The sequence below is a fragment of the Trachypithecus francoisi genome, unplaced genomic scaffold (genome assembly GCF_009764315.1).
Source record: "Trachypithecus francoisi isolate TF-2019V2 unplaced genomic scaffold, Tfra_2.0 Lachesis_group4, whole genome shotgun sequence".
Lineage (NCBI taxonomy): Eukaryota > Metazoa > Chordata > Mammalia > Primates > Cercopithecidae > Trachypithecus > Trachypithecus francoisi.
In genome coordinates, this window is record NW_022681469.1 from 114,491,210 (window position 1) to 114,511,214 (window position 20,005).

Genomic DNA, 20,005 nt, shown 5'->3' on the forward strand with positions numbered 1-20,005 from the left:
CCACGCCCAGCTAATTTTTGTATTTTTTGATAGAGATGGGGTTTCACCATGTTTGCCAGGCTGGTCTTGAACTCCTGACCTCAGGTGATCCACCCGCCTCAGCTGCCCAAAGTGCTGGGATTACAGGCATGAGCCACTGCGCCTGGCCTCATTTTCTTTTTGCTTTGATGATATACATTCTTTACATAATAATCATTCAGTGCTAGTACAGAAAACACTTATATTTCTTAAAAACACTTGTATTTCTTAAAAACCTAAGCATGATTGTTAACCTCAATGATATTTCCCTGAGGGAGCCCACGTGCTTAGCCAGGGTCAGCAAATAAAGTCAAAGAGTGATGAGTGGAGGTCAAGAGAAAACTCTCAGAGGTCACCCTAAAATCAGCATTTGTGGCTCAGATAACCCTGTTATATTTCAAGGATTATGTCCCTTCCTATCAGGGAATCTTCCCTTGGTCTTGACATTCCTGACCCTTGCTCAGTATCTTTTCCACTGGCTGACACATGAAGATAGGACACAGGAAGTGAAAACACACACTCTTTCCCCTGTGCCTGGGCTATCTATTCAACACCATGTAATTAACCCTGGGGCGAAGGAAAACACCAGATGTCTTCGCTCCTGTAGTATTTTATTCACAAGACACATACCTCTGAAGTAGTGGTTTCTCTCCTTTGCTGGGTATTGTTGCTTATGACCAAGGAAATCTAGTATTTTTTTTTTCTTCTTCTGAGACAGGGTCTTTCTCTGTTCCCCAGCTGGAGTGCAGTGGCAAAATCCCAGCTCACCGCAGCCTTGAACTCCTGGGCTCAAGTGATCCTCTTGCCTCACCCTCCTGAATAGCTGAGACTATGGGTGCACCAGCGAGCCTTCCTACTTTTTAAAATTTTTTGTAGAGTTGAGTTCTTGCTATGTTGCTCAGGCTGGTCTTGAACTCCTGGCCTCAAGTGATCCATTTTGACCTCCCAAAGTCCTGGAATTACATGTGAGAGCCACCGCCCCTAGCAGAAATCTAGTCTTTTAGAGCTTTTCTCTGTCACGTCATTCCTGAGATGTGGATTTTCTGGCACCTTAAAAGATGAGGGCTCCACCAAATCTCTTCTCCCATGCATGACACTCGTAAGGTTTATCTCTCAGGTAGATTCTATAATGTAAAATCAAGCTAATGCTGTGGCCCAAACTTTCCCACCTCCAGGATTTACAGGGCTTCTCTTCTGTCTACCACAAATGTCAAGCTGAGGCTGGAAGCCTTTTCACACCCATTGCACTGCAGGGTCTCTCCTCAGGCAGATCCTTGGTGCACAGTGAAGCATGAGTTTGACCTGAAGCTTTTCCCACACTTGCCATAAGGGTGGAATTGCTCTTCAGTGGAGCTACCTGGTGGTGATGAGAGCTGAGCTCAGCCTGAAGCTTCTGCCACTCTCCCTACATGTTACAGTTTTGTCTCAGTGTGGATTCTTCCATGCATCATCCCCGTGGTGCATGTAAAGTGTTCTCACAGTCAAGGCAATGATACCACCTCTCCCTGGTGCGATTCATGGTGAGGCCTGAGTTAGAACTAAAGCTCTTCTTGCACTTGCCACATGTTTGGGGCCTCTCCTGGGTATGCACTCTCAGCTCTGATCTGGCTGAGCTTTTCCTGCATTCTTTTTTTTTTTGAGACGGAGTCTCGCTCTGTTGCTCAGACTGGAGTGCAGTGGCGTGGCGTGATCTTGCCTCACTGCAAGCTCCGTGTGGCGTGATCTTGGCTCACTGCAAGCTCCGCCTCCTGCATTCATGCCATTCTTCTGCCTCAGCCTCTCGAGTAGTTAGGCACCCGCTAGCATGCCTGAATAATTTTTTTGTATTTTAGTAGAGATGGGGTTTCACCGTGTTAGCTTTTGATCTCCTGACCTCTTGATCTGCCTGCCTCGGCCTCCCAAAGTGCTGGGATTACAGGCATGAGCCACCGTGCCTGGCCTACATTCTTTACACTGGTAGGGCTTCTCTCTGGCATGTGTCTTGTGATGGCACACTATGTTAGAACTCTGCCCAAGTTTTTTCCACTCTCCCCTATATGGGTTATGAAGACTATTTTTTTCTGGGCTTATTTTCCAGACATCTCTGTGCACATCTTGACATTGGACCTCTCTCTCCTGATCTCCTCTTCCTGGCCTTGCCCACCTTGCAAAACCATGGCCAGCTTATTGTTTGGTTTCTCCTCATAATGTCCTGGCAGGTATTTTTTTTTTCACTGTTTTCTGCCTTGAAGGCCTTTTCCTTCTTCAAGTTAGAATCCAAAGGCAAAAGTACAAAGTGAAGGTGTTAGCCTTGAAATAGGGTGTGGAACTGGGAAAAAAAATAACAGGAACAATTGCATTAGATTCGGTTTAAGCGCAAGTTTCTTTGAATGAAGTAATTCACAGAGCTCAAAGGCAAAGCTAGAAGGAAGGTAGCTTTGGGTGACTCTGTCGAAACAACCCCTGACCAAGGTCTTTTTCATGGGCTCATATGGACTTCTTTTTTTTTTTTTTTTGAGATGGAGTCTCTGTTGCCCAGGCTGGAGTGTAGAGGCATGATCTCAGCTCACTGCAACCTCCGCCTCCCAGGTTCAAGTGATTCTCCCACTTCGGCCTCCCAAGTAGCTGGGATTGCAGGTGCCCACCACTGCCCTCAGCTAATTTTTTTTTTTTTTTTTAAGACAGAGTCTCGCTCTGTCACCCAGGCTAGAGTGCAGTGGCTTGATCTTGGCTCACTGCAACCTCTGCCTCCTGGGTTCAAGTGATTCTCCTGCCTCAGCCTCCCGAGTAGCTGGGACTACAGGTGCCTGCCACCATGACCAGCTAATTTTTTATTTTTAGTAGAGATGGGGTTTCACCATGTTGGCCAGGCTAGTCTCGAACTCCTGACCTTAATTGATCCTCCCACTTCGGCCTCCCAAAGTGCTGGAATTACAGGCATGAGCCACTGCGCCCGGCCTGGACTGCTTGTGAATGATCATTTTACAGCCTGCCATGTATTTACTTCTTCTACAAAGACCTTTGTGATTCTTTTTTTTTTTTTTTTTTTTTTTTTTTTTGAGACGGAGTCTTGCTCTGTCGCCCAGGTTGGAGTACAGTGGCTGGATCTCAGCTCACTGCAAGCTCCGCCTCCCGGGTTTATGCCATTCTCCTGCCTCAGCCTCCCAAGTAGCTGGGACTACAGGCGCCCGTCACCTCGCCCGGCTAGTTTTTTGTATTTTTTAGTAGAGACGGGGTTTCACCGTGTTAGCCAGGATGGTCTCGATCTCCTGACCTCGTGATCCGCCCGTCTCGGCCTCCCAAAGTGCTGGGATTACAGGCTTGAGCCACCGCGCCCGGCTACCTTTGTGATTCTTTCACAGTCTTCTCTACAGTCCCTCATTTAATTGAAATTACTCATTTATAATCCTCTTTTGTTTAACACTTATTTATTACTTGTGTAGCACTTACTAAACATCAGTCAGTCTCCTAAGTGCATGACATATATTAATTCAGTTATTTCACACAGTAACTGCATTAGGTAGGTACTATTATATATGTGTTTATTTATCAAAAGGTATTTTTTCATCCATGTACAAAAGAATGGTTAGAAAAAGACTGGGGACTGGGCACAGTGGCTCAGGCCTGTAATCCTAGCACTTTAGGAGGCCGAGATGGGAGGATCGCTTGAGCCCAGGAGTTCAAGACCAGCCTGTGCAACACAGCGAGACCATATTGCTACAAAAAAAAAAAAACCCAACATTAGAGGCTGGGCACAGTGGCTCACACCTGTAATCCCAGCACTTTGGGAGGCCGAGACAGGTGGATCACCTGAAGTCAGGAGTTCGAGACCAGCCTAACCAACAATGGTGAAACCGCATCTCCACCAAAAATACAAAAATTAGCTGGACATGGTGGCGGGCGCCTGTAATCCCGGCTACTCAGGAGGCTGAAGCAGGAGAATTGCTTGAGCCCAGGAGATGGAGGCTGCAGTGAGCTGAGATCGTGCCACTGCACTCCAGCCTGGGCGACAGAGTGAGACTCCATTTCAGAAAGAAAAAAAAAAAAAATACCAACATTAGCGGGGTGTGGTGGCACATGCCTATAGTCCCAGGAGGCTGTGGTGAGAGGATCACTTGAGCCCTGGAGGTTGAGACTGCAGTGAGTTGTCATCATGCCCACGTGGGCACCAGAGAAAGGGTCTGTCTGCCACCCTCCCACCCCAGGCCCCGCCAAAGAAAAAGAAAAAAAAAGTATAGCCTCACAGAAATCTTGGGCCACTTCAGTTAGGAAGTAACAGTCCCACGACTAACTTGGGTCTCCTGACTCCTGTCTGTGGGACTTTCTGCTAACACTCACCTTCTAACTCCAGTTCCACCTGTCGGACGTCAGAAACCCTAATTTCAGCATCTCCGGGTTGGGGTCCAGGCGCCTCACCGTCCCTTTTGTTTGTGCCGCGCGCTCGCCCGGGCGAGGCCGTTGGGTAGGGCAGGTACATGGGGCACCTGGGGTGGTGGATGGACGTGTTCACTGCAGGCGCCAACCACATGCACACAATGCTTGCCTGCAGGCCTCGCCACCCAGGGTGGGTGTGGAGCACCAGAGTCTTTTGCATAACTACAGTTCTGGCTCTGGATTTTCCGCCATTGCGGCTGTGGCCGAGGCAGGGGCACCAGCTCACAACGGCGCTCAAGTGAAGGGCAGGCTGGGTCATTCCTGCCACTTGAAGGACCGGGGTGGCCGGGCTGAGGACCTGGAGGAGAAGCGCCCTGTGCCCTGGTGTGCCCACTCCCAAAGCCTTTCTTCTCCATCCCAGGAAGCAGCCCTGAGTAGTGGTTTGCGCCCGGGTGTTGGTTCTGTTCTGCGGCCCAAGCTCTGTCCGCAGTCTACGAAGGAACCACCTAATACCAAGGGTCTGTGAGCCAGAGTGCCCACTGGACAGGGGTCCCCAGCTCTGGGCAGAGGGAAGGCTTGGACCTCAGGCGGGCTCAACATACCCTTAGCCGGTCAGCGTGGGGACCAAGTGTGGTGTGGCTGCTGACGGCCAAGGAAAAGGAGAAAGGGGTCAAAGAGCAGCTACCTCCTACCTCCCGTTTGCTCTGTCTGGCACAGGGGCACCAATCCCTGGAAGTGGAGAGAAGCACTTTAACTTCAAGTTTGAAGTTGAGAAAACTTCAGGTTTCACCTTCTACTCCAGTGAATGGCTAAACTAGCAAATCGACGGCCACTGTCTAATGTATCCCACAGACATACCACTTGTCCCTCACCATGTTTTCGGTATCTTTGAGGCAACATTAAAAATTGGATTTCAGGCCAGGCTCAGTGGCTCACATCTGTAATTCCAGCACTTCGGAAGGCTGAGGCAGGAGGAGCACCTGAGGCCAGGAGTCAAGGACAGCCTGGGCAACACAGTGAGATCCGTCTCTGCAAAAAATAAAAATGATGAGGCAGGAAGATCGCTTGAGCCTGGAAAGGCTACAGTAAGCCAGGATTGCAAAGTGCATTCCAGCTGGGTGATGGAATGAGACCCTGTCTCAAAACAAAACACTATCATCATCTATCTTCTTTCCTGTGTCCTGATTTATTTTTTATTTATTTTTTAGATGGAGTCTCGCTCTGTTGCCAGGCTGGAGTAAGTGGTGCGATCTCCACTCACTGCAACCTCTGCCTCCTGGGTTCAAGCTATTCTCCTGCCTCAGCCTCCTAAATAGCTGAGATTATAGGCATGCGCCACCATACCCGGCTAATTTTTTTAAATTTTTAGTAGAGATGGGGTTTCACCATGTTAGCCGGGATGGTCTCAATCTCTTGACCTCACAATCTGCCTGCCTCAGCCTCCCAATGCGCTGGGATTACAGGTGTGAGCCACTGTGCCTGGCCTTTTTTTTGTTTGTTTGTTTGTTTTTGAGATGAAGTCTCATTCTGTTGCCCAGGCTGGAGTGCAGTGGCAAAATCTTGGCTCACTGCAACCTCTGCCTCTCAGGTTCAAGTGATTCTCCTGCTTCAGCCTCCCGAGTAGCTGAGATTACAGGCACCCACCACCACACCCAGCTAATTTTTGTAACTCCTGACCTCAAGTAATCCACTGCCTTGGTCTCCCAAAGTGCTGGGATTACAGGTGGGAGCCACCGCACCTGGCCTCTTGTGTCCTTTTTGAGAGCAGGGGAAGTCAAGAAATATCCCAATAGATGGCCTAAACGTCTCATTAGCTAAATTGTAACACTTACCCATCTAAAAAAACCCAGCATGGTGTTAAACCAAGACTGGCATTAAGACTCACTTCGGTGGTGCGTGGTGGCTCATGCCTGTAATCTCAGCACTTTGGGAGGCCGAGGTGGATCACCTGAGGTCAGGAGTTAGAGACCAGCCTGACCAAAATGGTGAAACCCTGTTTCTACTAAAAATACAAAAAATTAGCACTCCATCCTGGGCAGCAAGAGCAAAATTCTGTCAAAAAAAAAAAAAAAAAAAATAGCACTCCATCCTGGGCAGCAAGAGCAAAATTCTGTCAAAAAAAAAAAAAAGACTCACTTCCTGGAATTAGGACAAAAAAGGACAAGCACATAGAACAGGGAGTAACTGAATGTCAACAAGGTTCTGATGGAAAAGAGGAAGCAAGCCGATGGCGGTGGACAGGGGAACAGGTTTGAGTATAAAAATAAGTGTTAAAAGCACTATTTACACCAGCCCGGTGGCTCACGCCTGTAACCCCAGCACCTTGGGAGGCTGAGGCGGGCTGATCACCTGAGGTCAGGAGTTTGAGACTAGCCTGGCTAACATGGTGAAACCCTGTTTCTACCAAAAATACAAAATAAGTTAACTGGGCATTGTGGCGCATGCTTGTCATCCCAACTACTCGGGAGGCTGAGGCAAGAGAATCGCATGAACCCAGGAGGTGGAGGTTGCAGTGAGCTGAGATTGTACCACTGCACTCCAGCTTGGGCAATAAGAGTGAAACTGTCTCAAAAAAAAAAAAAAAAAAAAAAAAAAGCAGTACTTAAAAAAACTTTTTTTTTAAGACAGGGTCTCGCTCTGTTGCTCAGGCTAAAGGGCAATGGCACGATCACAGCTCACTGTAGCCTCGAACTGCTGGGCTCATGATTCTCCCACCTCAGCCTCCCAAGAAGCTGGTAGTAAAGCTGTGCACCACCAGGCCTGGCTAAATTTTTGTATTTTTTGTAGAGATGGGATTTGAATGTGTTGCCCAGGCGGGTCTCAAAACTCCTGGGCACAAGCAATCCACCCACCTTGGCCTCCCAAAGTGCTGGGATTACAAGTGTGAGCCACTGTGCTGGCCTCTTAGTTTTCAAAATTGACAGTAATTCATAGTAGGACATATATTTTATTTTATTTTATTTTATTTATTTATTTTTTTGAGGCGGAGTCTCGCTCTGCCGCCCAGGCTGGAGTGCAGTGGCACGATCTTGGCTCACTGCAAGCTCCGCCTCCCGGGTTCACGCCATTCTTCTGCCTCAGCCTCCTGAGTAGCTGGGACTACAGGCGCCCGCAACTGCGCCCGACTAATTTTTTTGTATTTTTAGTAGAGACGGGGTTTCACCATGGTCTCGATCTCCTGACCTTGTGATCCGCCCGCCTCGGCCTCCCAAAGTGCTGGGATTACAGGCGTGAGCCACCGCGCCCGGCCAGGACATATATTTTATATAATCACCTTCTACACATACACACATTCATGTAACTGAGTTTCATGAAACATACTATGTAGAAAAATAAAAACCTAATTGCAAATATAATTTTATTAACATTTAAATAAAATATACTGCAAAATCCCTTTAAAAGTACACATACTTTTTTTTTGTTTTTGAGATGGAGTCTCACTCTGTTGCCCAGGCTGGAATGCAGTGGGATTATCTCAGCTCACTGCAATCTCTGGTTTAAGAGATTCTCCTGCCTTAAGCACCCAGGTAACAGGGACTGCAGCCATGTACCACCACACCTGGCTAAGTTTTGTATTTTTAGTAGAGATGGGGTTTCACCATGTTGGCCAGGGTAGTCTCGAACTCCCGATCTCAACTCCCGATCTCAAGTGATCTGCCCACCTTGGTCTCCCAGTGCTGGGATTACAGCCGTAAGCCACCACACCTGGCTAAACACAGAATTTTGTAAAGATTTTATTTAATGTGATGGGTGTGCTTGTCTGTTCATAAGTTCCTTCCAGTCAGGAACACATGAAGATAATGCTACCCGCATGTCCGGTGCACTGTTGAGCCTATTTCTCTTCTTTGTTTTTAATCGTGTCAAGATTGAAAATCCTAGTTCACACAAATAAGTAGTTGTGAACGGTAGTAACAGTGATATACTCTTCCTACTTAGCAGTGGAAATTCATCTTTAATCTTAATCCAAAATGCTGATAAACTTAATGTCTTACAATAATTCTTTAGTGTGAATGATGAACTGAGCTGCAACAATTCATTCTTTTCTTCAGGCTCCAAGTTTAACTCAACTATTGATGCTGGGTTTTGAAAAGCAAATGGATCTTTCATCCAAATATTTTCCTTTAATGATTCAAATTTCTCTTCTGGAAAGTAATAATTAAAAGTTTGAGACAAAGAAGTGAGATGCAACAGTATCTCTAATTTTATTTCTTTTAAGCAGTCTTCGTTAATAATGTTCTCTTCGATGTGTTGCAATAATGTTGGAAACATATAGTAGCTAGGGCGGTTACTTTTAAGTCTTGCTTGCCAAAATAATAATGTCTTTTGGAATCCTAGAATATGTTCAAGATATTGAAATATATCATTGTTTTTCCCCTGTATTTTCAGGTTTAATTCATTAAGAATGCCAAAAATATCACTCAAATATGCCAATTTGGTTACCCAAATGTCGTTTTCAAAAATATTTGCCAAATGAGATTGCTTTTCAATGAGAAAAATGTAAATCTCATTCCTGAGTTCATATACTCTGCTCAATACCTTTCCTTGAGAAAGCCAACGAACTTCTGTATGAAACAATAAGTGGGTATGGTTAACTCCAATCTCTGAACAAAATATTTCAAGAAGTCGGCTATTCAGTGAGCTTCCTTTAATAAAATTAACAATTTTCACTGCCTTTTTCAATACATCCATTAGACTTGGTGAAATTTCTTTGGATACCAAAGCTTCTCGATGAATAAAACAGTGATTCCAAAGAGCATTGTTGTGGGTTGCTTCTAACAATTTTTCAGTAAGTCTGCTGTATTTTCCGGTCATATTGGCTGCTCCATCACTTGAAATTCCTTTACAATGTTTCCAGTTTAATTTATACTGACCAACAATGCAGTTTTCTAATTCAGTAAATAAATCTAATCCAGTTATATGTGAATTTAAATTTAAACAACATAAGAGATCCTCTACGAAATCATCTTGCCACACATATCTGACATAGACCAAGAGTGTGGGACAACTTGCAATATCAGTGCTCTCATCAAGTTGGATTGCAAAGTCTATACCAGACTGCAGCCGTGTAATAAGCATTGCTTCCAAATGTTTTGCAATCGTACAGATTCGACGAGATATTGTATTATCACTAAGAGGTATAGTTCTTAGTTTATCAGCTGATTTGTCATCAAAAATTGTCCGTACCATGTCCATACATGCTGGAAGGATAATTTTTTCAGCCGCTGTGTGAGCCATTTTCTCTTTTGCCACTCTATATGCAACTAAATATGATGATAATAAGGCTCTCTCATTCATAGTTGTAGAGCGACTGAGAACTTGTGGCGATGACTCTACTTTGTTTCTTTGCTTTTGAAAATGGTCTTCTTCATCTTCCTCCTCCACCTTCACTATCACGATGCCTTCCATCTCCTGGGTACCCCGTGGAGACAAATCTGTAGTATCCCTTGATTCAGGAGTCATTATTCAGGTTCCAGGAACTGGCTCACTTGATCCAAATAGGGTCTGTTTTGCAGGGCTGTCCTCTGTGACCTAGGTTTTATGAGATCAGGTTTTGCTATCCTGCAAGGTAGACAAACGTAACAGCAGTATTAAAAAGCAACATGGTATTGCTGGGCTGCTAACAACTCATACAAAACAATTCACTAAATCTAGTGGTGTGACATGGTAAATGATGAGTAACTGTCATTCATGTTGGCTGTGTGTCAGGGAGATTTGGTGTACTATATACACCACTCATTTAATACCCAGGGAAACCTAATGAGGTTCACATAATTACTATTCTTATATTCTAGATGAAAAATAAAACTTCAGAAAGATTAAATGTGTCTAACAACCCACAGTAAGTACAGAACCAGCACTCAAATCCAAGTCTGAAGCCAGTGTCCTAAACGTGCGGTCATTCTTTTTTTTTGAGACGGAGTGTCGCTCTCGTTGCCCAGGAGTGTAATGACATGATCTCGGCTCATGGCAACCTCCGCCTCCCAGGTTCAAGTGATTCTCCTGCCTCTGCCTCCCGAATAGCTGGAATTACAGGCCATGTGCCACCACACCTGTCTAATTTGTATTTTTAGTAGAGATGGGGTTTCTCCATGTTGGTCAGGACTGGTCTTGAACTCCTGACCTCAGATGATCCACCCGCCTCAGCCTCCCAAAGTGCTGAGATTACAGGGGCATGAGCCACTGTGCCTTGCTGATCTGGTCACTCTTAAAAATGATCACCAAAGTAGGGTATACAATATGATCCACTGGGGCAAAGGGAAAAAAATTAGAACTTGTATTTATTTCTTAAAAATAAGAAATTAAGGCCGGGCGCAGTGGCTCAAGCCTGTAATCCCAGCACTTTGGGAGGCCGAGACGGGCAGATCACGAGGTCAGGAGATCGAGACCATCCTGGCTAACACGGTGAAACCCCGTCTCTACTAAAAAATACAAAAAAAAACTAGCCGGGCGAGGTGGTGGGCGCCTGTAGTCCCAGCTACTCCGGAGGCTGAGGCAGGAGAATAGCATGAACCCGGGAGGCGGAGCTTGCAGTGAGCTGAGATCCGGCCACTGCACTCCAGCCTGGGCGACAGAGTGAGACTCCGTCTCAAAAAAAAAACCAACAAACAAACAAAAAAAACCCCCCCAAAAAATAAGAAATTAAGCTGTATAATTAGTGTTATGAATACTGAAACATGTTCATATTACATAGATCCATGAATTATTCTGGAGAGAGAATGAGATTTCTACAACACACGGAATTGAGAAAACACCCTCATTTGTTTACTTTTAGTACACTGCAATATTTCACCATTCATGTGAGCTTAATGGATTTAAAGATACTGCCTGACTTTACTAAACGAGCCCCATTTTTTCTTCTCTTTTTTGAGATGGAGTCTTGGTCTGTTGCCCAGGCTGGAGCGCAGTGGTGCAATCTTGGCTCACTGCAACCTCTGCCTTCTGGGTTCAAGTGATTCTCCTGCCTCGGCCTCCTGAGTAGCTGGGATTACAGGCGCCCGCCACCACGCCCAGCTAATTTTTTTTTTTTTTTTTTTTTAGTAGAGACAGGATTTCACCATGTTGGCCAGGTTGGTCTCGAACTCCTGACCTCGTGATCCATCCGCCTTGGCCTCCCAAAGTGCTGGGATTACAAGCGAGAGCCACCGCACCTGGACAACGAACCCCATCTTTTCTTTGGTACCACTTAGCCTCTCAAAAATGCAAGTAACTTTCTGTATGTTGATGGCACAACTGAAAATGAACATGAGGCAGTAGGTTTTGCCTAGCTGAATGTTAAATTCAGTCTATCAGTGAATTCCAAAATTAGAAGAGACCTTGAGATAATCTATTTTACTTAGGACACGTTTCAGACTTGGGGGGGGTCTATGTGTTCCATCCAAGAACATCAATGGCAGAACTGGTACCATTCGCCAATGGTCCGCTGCACCGTCCACAAATTTCCTTCTCTCCTTTACCCCTCAGTGTAAAAGCACTGATACTTCCCACAACTGAAAACCTCCCATGCCCGAAACTGCTCATTTAAAACCCTTCCTGGCAGGGTGCGGTGGCTCACGCCTGTAATCCCAGCACTTTGGGAGGCCAAGGCGGGCGGATCACCTGCGGTCCGGAGTTCGAGACCAGCCTGGCCAACATGGTGAAACCCCGTCTTTACTAAAAGTACAAAAATCAGCCGGGCATGGTGGCGGGCGCCTATAATCTCAGCTACTCAGGAAGCTGAGGCAGGAAAAGCTTGAACCCTGGCGCTGGAGATTGCAGTCAGCCGAGATTGCGCCACTGAACTCCAGCCTGGGCGACAGAGCAAGACTCCATCTCATAAAAAAAAACCAAAAACCAAAAACCAAAAAAAAAAAAAACAAACCAAAAAAACCAAAACCACACAAACACAAAACAAACAAAAAGCCCCTTCCTGAAGTCTTGAAACTGAAAGGGTGAAGTGTAAATAATCTTTCCCTATTACATCCAAATCACTTCTTTATTCTCTAGGCTTCAAACGTTCTTTTTTTTTTTTTTTTTTTTTTTTGAGACAGAGTCTCACTCTGTCACCAGGCTGGAGTGCAGTGACACGATCTCGGCTCACTGCAACCTCCACCTCCCGGGTTCAAGCGATTCTCCTGCCTCAGCCTCCCAAGTAGCTGGGATTACAGGCGTGTGTTGCCACGCCTAATTTTCTGTATTTCTAGTAGAGACAGGGTTTCACTATGGAGGCAAGACTGATCTTGGAACTCCTGGCCTCAAGTGATTCGCCCGCCTAGACTTTCCAAAGTGCTGGGATTACAGGCGTGAGCCACTGCGCCCGGCCTTCACTCTAATCACCACCATAATGGTGGTGGGTTTGAGGGTGAACATATCACCCGCGGACACTGGAGCTTAACAAGCCCATCCGAATAAAAAAAAAAAAGTATAACGCCAATGGCACTTGGTATCGTGTAAGATCGCCCGAATTTTACAACTCGGGGTACAGAGGAAACCAAAAACTCCCCACCACAAGAAAAACCAGTGGGGACAACTGGGGAGCACAGATATCTGACTGGGGTCATTTTGTCCGCGCGTCTTTGGGGTAAAAAACCAGGACTAGGGGTCCAGAAGGGACACGCAGACCGCCTCTCCCCATTACCAGGAGTGTCTCATTCCAATCCGGAAACCAAAACTTCGTTCCCTTCCCACCTGTATCCAGGGACGCCTCTGCTGAGGGATAGCGCTTGCCACCGCCGAGGCTGACGCGAGGGACGGGGGCACGGACCCGCTTCCACTCCGTCCAGGGCGGTCGTGGCGAGGGGATTGCAGGACACAGCCGTGCACGTCCAACTCTGTCCCCGCCCGGAGACGTCTGGGGTGCTGGGATAGAAGGCGTTGTGACTTTGGGGACCAGGAGCACTGCACAGATCTAGGCCACCTGGACGTCAGAACCCAGGGAAAGCGTCACAAAAGCCGGAAGTGCGTCACACCCGCCTTCCGGAGCTGCGCTCCGCTTCGCGGTCCTCTCTAGGATCGCGGGAGGACTTTGCATTCCTGCGTAGGGCTCTAATCCCGGGTTTGGGGGTCTTGGTGCTCAGCTTGTCCGCTCCGAGGAGGTGCGTGGGGTGGGGAAAAAGGGACGAATTTCCTTTTATACCGCCCTGCTCAGATACTTATATGTTCCTTCTATTTTTCTTGATGACAATAATTTTAATAGTTACAATAAAAATAGTGATTGTCTGTGGCAGAGGAGCTGAATGAAATGAGGGTGGAGACAGGATCAAGAATAAATGGCTTCACAAAACCAAGAGGTTGTCTCTTGAGATGTATGTATTGCCAGTTGAATGGGCAGTATTTTCAAATATTTGATCTATAGGCAACAGACGTTCTTTCCAACACTAGATAGTTATAAAATTCTGAGTTTGCCTTATGTTTCCAGGGAGTTTTCAGATTAGCGACGGTGAAATAAGTTGAATTTGAGGCATTTTTGCTGTCCAAGTGTTATTGTAATAATTAAGACTTCAATGATTGGATCAAGCATAACTTCACCTTTTATAAAAACAGTAACTGAAACCTTGAATGCTGTGACATGACTCAAAGTTCTGGGCAAGTCTGTGGTACAGCCCAACAAGAGAAAAGCCCACAAAAGGAACTGCTACCTGCTACAGAGCCTCTGATTACGTGGTATCCCAAATTACCTTCTAGGCCCTGACGAATGCTCCATTCCTTTTGGGGTTTGATCTTGCTGTGGTTGCCATTTTCTACTTCCCCATGAGTCTTCTCAGTAATCCACTTGAGTGTGTCTTTGCTCCATATATATATATTTTTTCCTCCTATAGCACCGTCAAGTCCAATCTTTGCTCCTTTATCACTGGCTGGCCCTCTAACCTATAGTCCTCCTTGATGACATCATAGTCTCAGAACTTATTCCTCCAGATACATCCTCATATTTCCTTCCAGTGTTCCAAGTCATCTCTAAGAGCCATTACATTGCTACGCACTGTATTTTTCTTGTCTAAAACGGTCTCTCCTCCCCACCCCTGTCCCCATTCCTACACTGAAGTGCCTAAAGGATCCAGGAAGGCAGATTACTGAATGCAGCTGACTGGGTATATGATTTTGTATTTATGGTGTGTGTGTGGCAGGAATTGTGGGCATCTCTACAACGACTCCTTTCTTTGCCTATGGACCTGCTGGCACAAGAAACTCAAAGTGGCCTGGTGGTGTTCTGTTTTCAGTTCAGTGGAATAATTTAATGTCTCCTAAAGGAAATGTTCTTCCTGGAAATGAGAATCATAACCCAGCTGGCTCCAGATTTCGGAGCTAGGAGGCACAAATTCTACAGGTGAGTGACTGGGTGTGATAGTAATAGAGGCTACTCCTGTATGCACATAGTCCTACTGGAGACACAATACTATATATCCATTTTGGCCCAATGCATATCAGTGCATATACCATATCCTGAAGAACTGCTCCCAACTTTGCAAGACATTACATCTTAGTCGACAATTTAGCCCAGTCTTCAACAGGCCATTCCAAAGTCCTATCTGGCTAGCTGCTTCTGGATGATGAGTATGCACTATTAATTTTGTAGCTTCGAGTTCACTGTCACACCTCCTTGGCTATCAATGGGTTCCTTAGTTTCAGGTATGTCAATGGATAAAGCACCCTGTAAGCTCTCAGATGGTGGTACTGTTGGAAGCAAAGTAGTTGGGGAAGATAAGCTCATTTAGAGTATATATCATTTCTGGTAAGAACAAACTGATGCCCATTCCAAGGTAAAGGGGATCTGATGCACTCAACCTGGTGGTAGCTGGTATCCCCAAGAATGAGTGTTGGTCTCCAATGCTGGCAGGCTGGACACTCCACCATGGTGGGAGTTACATCAGCCTTGGTAAGAGGTAGCCCATATTGGCCGGGCACGGTGGCCCACGCCTGTAATCCCAGCACTTTGGGAGGCCGAGGTGGGTAGATCACAAGGTCAGGAGTTCGAGACCAGCCTGAGCAACATGGTGAAACCCCATCTCAACTAAAAATACAAAAATTAGCTGGGCGTGGTGGCATGCGCCTGTAGTCCCAGCTACTCAGGAGGCTGAGGCAGGAGAATTGCTTGAACCCAGGAGGCTACAGTGAGCCGAGATCACACCACTGCACTCCAGCCTGGGCAAAGGGCGAGACTCTGTCTCAAAAAAAAAAGAAAAAAGAAAAAATAAGAGGTAGCCCATATTGTTGGGACCACACACAGCCTCTATCCCTGCTCTGTTCATAAGCCTATTGCATAAACAATAAGATGCCCCTAACCAACAAGCCAAGTCATTCATCACTGCCCAGGAGTCAATGCATATCCGTACCTTAGGCTACCTCCTCCAAAATATGGCATGGGTGACCAAATGTACCATTGCTCACTGAGGTAATTTCTCTTCACCAGTATGCTTCAGGGCAACTCAAGTGGGGCTGGAATGAAGGAACAGTTTGTTTCTGGAAGATGCCAACATGGTGAACTGACCCAATCTCCAATCTGTGAAGAGGCCAAGGCTCTTCTGTCTGCATCAGTTAGTTGTAGGGAACTTCTATAAGGTCATAAGTGTAAGTTTATGGGAGAGGTGGCAGTAGAGCAGAGGTAAGTGACATGGTAGTCTGGAAACGCGTTTTTTTTGCCTTAGAAGGCATGACCTTGCTCCAGAATCTTAGGTATTTGTGCTGTGATTTTTTTTTTTTTTTGAGACAGATTCTCGCTCTGTTGCCCAGACTGGAGTGCAGTGGCGTGATTTCGGCTCACTGCAAGCTCCACCTCCCGGGTTCATGCCATTCTCCTGCCTCAGCCTCCCGAGTAGCTGGGACTACAGGCGCCCGCCACCACGCCTGGCTGATTTTTTGTATTTTTAGTGGAGACGGGGTTTCACCGTGTTAGCCAGGATGGTCTCGATCTCCTGACCTTGTGATCCGCCCGCCTCGGCCTCCTGAAGTGCTGGGATCACAGGAGTGAGCCGCTGCGCCCGGCCTGCTGTGACTCTATTATGGGTTGAATTGTACCTCCACCTCATCCCCAATTAATATGTTGAAGTTCTAGCCCCTGATACCTCAGAATGTGATCTTATTTGGCAACAGGAGCGTTGCAGACGTAATTACTTAAGATGAGGTCATAGCGCATTAGGGTGGGTCCCTCATCTAATGACTGGTATCCTCATAAAAAAGGGAAGTTTGGACGTAGCACACAGTGAGAACGCCAAATGAAGATGAGGGTAAAGACTGGGTAAAGACAAGGAATGCAAAAGACATCCAGCAAACCTCCAGAAACTAGGAGAGAGGCATGGACAGATTGCTTCTCACAGCCTCAATAGGAACCACACCTTAATTTCTGACTTGTAGCCTCCAGACTGTGAACCAACAGATTTCTGTTGTTTAAGCCACCCAGTTTGTGGTACTTTGTTATGGGAGCCCTAGCACACAAATGCACTCTCCTATTGGGGTTTGCCAGCGACTGCATACAGCACCTGTATCCATCAAGGATATTTCTGGAACCAATGAATTTGCAAGTAAGCTTGCACTGTTGCTTGAATTTACTATAGAGCTCTCTCTTGCCTCAATAAAAAGTGGAAGCTGCCAGGCATAGTGGCTCACGCCTGTAATCCCAGCACTTTGGGAGGCTGAGGGAGGATTGCTTGAGGTCAGGAGTTCAAGATCAGCCTGGCCAACATGGTGAAACCCCTCTTCTACTAAAATACAAAAATGCTGGGCGTGATGGCGGGCACCTGTAATCCCAGCTACTAGGGAGGCTGAGGCAGGAGAATTGCTTGAATCCAGAAAGTGGAGATTGCAGTGAGCCAAGAGCATGGCACTGAACTCCAGCCTGGGCTACAGAGCAAGCCTCCATGTCAAGAAAAATAAAAATAAAAATAAAAAAATAAAAAGTAGAAGCCTTTTAGGTCACCTAATACATGTGTTGGAACAGTTTTCTTAGGTGCAGAATACGCTACTCCCAAATCCAAAGGGTCCCACCAGGACCTGTACCAATTTCTTTGGGATTAGAGGGTGCAAGGTGGAACAAATTCCTTTTACCTTTGGGTGATGTCCCCAAACCACTGGACCCCACCAAAACTTCATCCATTTGGTAAGTGCCCATATCTTCAGGTTTCTGTACTGACTTAGTAAGAAGTCTTACTAGGATATCTATGACCTTTGTCACTTGCTGCCCACTGGGTACTATTAGCATTTGTCATAAATATGTGGACCATCATGATGGTTGGGTAAAGTTCCTGCAGACTACACTGTGACAGAGAACAGGTCTCAGGATCCCACCCTTTTCCTGTATGAGCCACGACTTTGACCCAGGGGACCTGCCGAGTATGCACAATTGGTCTCCTTTTACATTACTGTCACTGTTATAAACAGATCCTTGGCCTAATTTTCAGCTTAGCCAGATGCAGAATTACCTTAGTAATTTATTTTATTTTTTTATTTTATTATTTTTTTGATACGGAGTCTCGCTGTGTTGCCCGGGCTGGAGTGCAGTGGCCGGATCTCAGCTCACTGCAAGCTCCGCCTCCCGGGTTTACGCCATTCTCCTGCCTCAGCCTCCCGAGTAGCTGGGACTATAGGCGCCCGCCACCTTGCCCGGCTAGCTTTTTGTATTTTTTAGTAGAGACGGGGTTTCACCGTGTTAGCCAGGATGATCTCGATCTCCTGACCTCGTGATCCGCCCCTCTCGGCCTCCCAAAGTGCTGGGATTACAAGCTTGAGCCACCACGCCCAGCCTACCTTAGTAATTTATAAAACAGCTATTGTATGTATCTGGGTCTATTTCTGGACTTTTTTCTTCTTTAAGAAATTCACCCTGATATTTTTGGACTTTCTGTTCTGCTCTATTGATCTATTTGTCTATCTTTATGCTGATACCATATCATCTTGATTACTATAGCTTTAGGAAAAAATCTTAAAAGTATACAAGTATTCCAATTTTATTCTTTTTCAAAATTGTTTTGGCAATTCTAAATCCTTAGCATTTCCATATACACTTTAGAATCAGTTTGTTAATTTGCACTAAAAAACAAAATAGGCTAGGTGCGGTGGCTCACACCTGTAATCCCAGCACTTTGGGAGGCCAAGGCGGGTGGATCACCTGAGGTCAGGAGTTTGAGACCAGCCTGGTCAAACCCCATCTGTACTAAAAATACAAAAATTAGCCGGGTGTGGTGGCACCCGCCTGTAATCCCAGCTACTCTGAAGGCTGAGGCAGGGAAATCGCTTGACCCCGGGAGCTGGAGGTTGCAGTGAGCTGAGATCATGCCACTGCACTCCAGCCTGGGCGACAGAGCAAGACTCTGTCTCAACAACAACAAAACAAAAAAGAAAAAAGATAACAACTTTCTGAGTTGTTTCCACCGGGGTCATCTGGCCAACTGTTAAAAGAAAATTTTGCTCAAAAGCAAAATAGTAGCTGCTGTTTCTTAGGACTCTTTGTTATGTTTCTATGAGTATTGGTGGGAAGTGGCCTCTTTAAGTGAGTGCCTTTTGCGGTCCTCTCACTGGAGCCAACAGCCCGAGTCAGCTAAAACTTGGACGCAATGTGCCTCACTGCCATAGCTCACTCACCTCTGCTGCTGAAATGTTTTCCCATCACTTTGCTAATAGGTACAACCTGTGAAGGGTTCCGAGGTGGGGAAACAGCAACTCAGGAAATAACTCCAAACCTTTAGCTCTCCTAGCATATTAAAATAGCTGTTATGAAGAGGAGGAAGTACTGTGTCATCTATTGTCCTCGGGACCTGTCAATAGGAACAATAGCTAGACATCACCAGGGGGTGTATTTCTATTCAACACAAGGAAAAGTTTCCAATTGGAGCTCTCCAGCATGAAATGGACTAAGCCGTGTATTTTCCTTCTCTGATCCTGACTCCACTGTGACGGGTACTGCAGATTAGAGAGACTGTGTCATAGTATGAATTTAGGTTAGGTCGATACTTAGGGGGAAAGAGAGCAAAGGAATATCAGAATCTCCAAGAAGCTGATACAATTTGAAAAAATATATAAAGTGCCACACTTCAGGTTTTCTTGTATTTAATTTGAAATCTCAAGTAACATTAAAGAATAGCATTTGATTTGCTTAAACAAAGTAGTAATAGCTGAAGTTCCTTCCAAATCACTTTTTGGATTCTCTAAGACGCTTGCCTATGCCTTGCAGATTAGCTCCATCCACAAGACATATCCTTTAAGGATCCAGGATCAGCAAGGGGTCACAATGTCCTAAGAGTTTCTGTCCCGGCGCTCTGCCTGTCCTGCCCGTGCACTATGCTTTTGCCTATCCCTGTTTCTGCATAGATTTTAGTCTTCCCACCAGGGGCGCAACCATCAGTCTCCTCAGTCTCTCTCGGTTCCATTCCAATCTGCTCATCTCCCCTCCCGTCCCCGCTTTCCCCAAGGACCTACTGAGTAAATTTCGATCCCACGACTTAGTGGGTCCCATCTCACCCAGGCCCCGCAATCCTCGCCTTCTACGAGTCAGCGTTGTACCACACTCTGAGCAGGCACCCCTGTGCTACTCACGGAAGCGGGACCATTAGGTCGGCCATTCCTCCTCACCCCACGACAAGCACCCATAGGGTCGGGCCGCCTCCGAGTCTCAAGGGTGGGCTGGCGTCAGGGAGAGGCCCCGGGAGCGCTTTCCCAACATCGGTCGCAG

General features: G+C 46.3%; 1 protein-coding gene across 4 annotated transcripts; it reads right to left on the reverse strand.

The window, feature by feature from the left end:
• Positions 1-7,710: 7,710 nt before the first annotated feature.
• On the reverse strand, positions 7,711-19,989 carry FAM200A (family with sequence similarity 200 member A). 4 transcript variants are annotated; one of them, XM_033191839.1, is made up of 3 exons: positions 19,870-19,989; positions 13,036-13,264; positions 7,711-9,930 (listed from the first exon to the last, which is right to left on the reverse strand). In XM_033191839.1, exon 3 carries the CDS (start codon positions 9,829-9,831, stop codon positions 8,110-8,112), a length of 1,722 nt encoding a protein of 573 aa, XP_033047730.1. In that variant the 5' UTR covers positions 9,832-9,930; positions 13,036-13,264; positions 19,870-19,989; the 3' UTR covers positions 7,711-8,109. The 4 variants fall into 4 exon arrangements, with proteins under 4 accessions (XP_033047730.1, XP_033047731.1, XP_033047732.1 ...); XM_033191840.1 differs by lacking the exon at positions 13,036-13,264 and having other exon boundaries at positions 19,870-19,988; XM_033191841.1 differs by lacking the exons at positions 13,036-13,264; positions 19,870-19,989 and adding an exon at positions 14,025-14,189.
• Between the last annotated feature and the right edge of the window lie 16 nt (positions 19,990-20,005).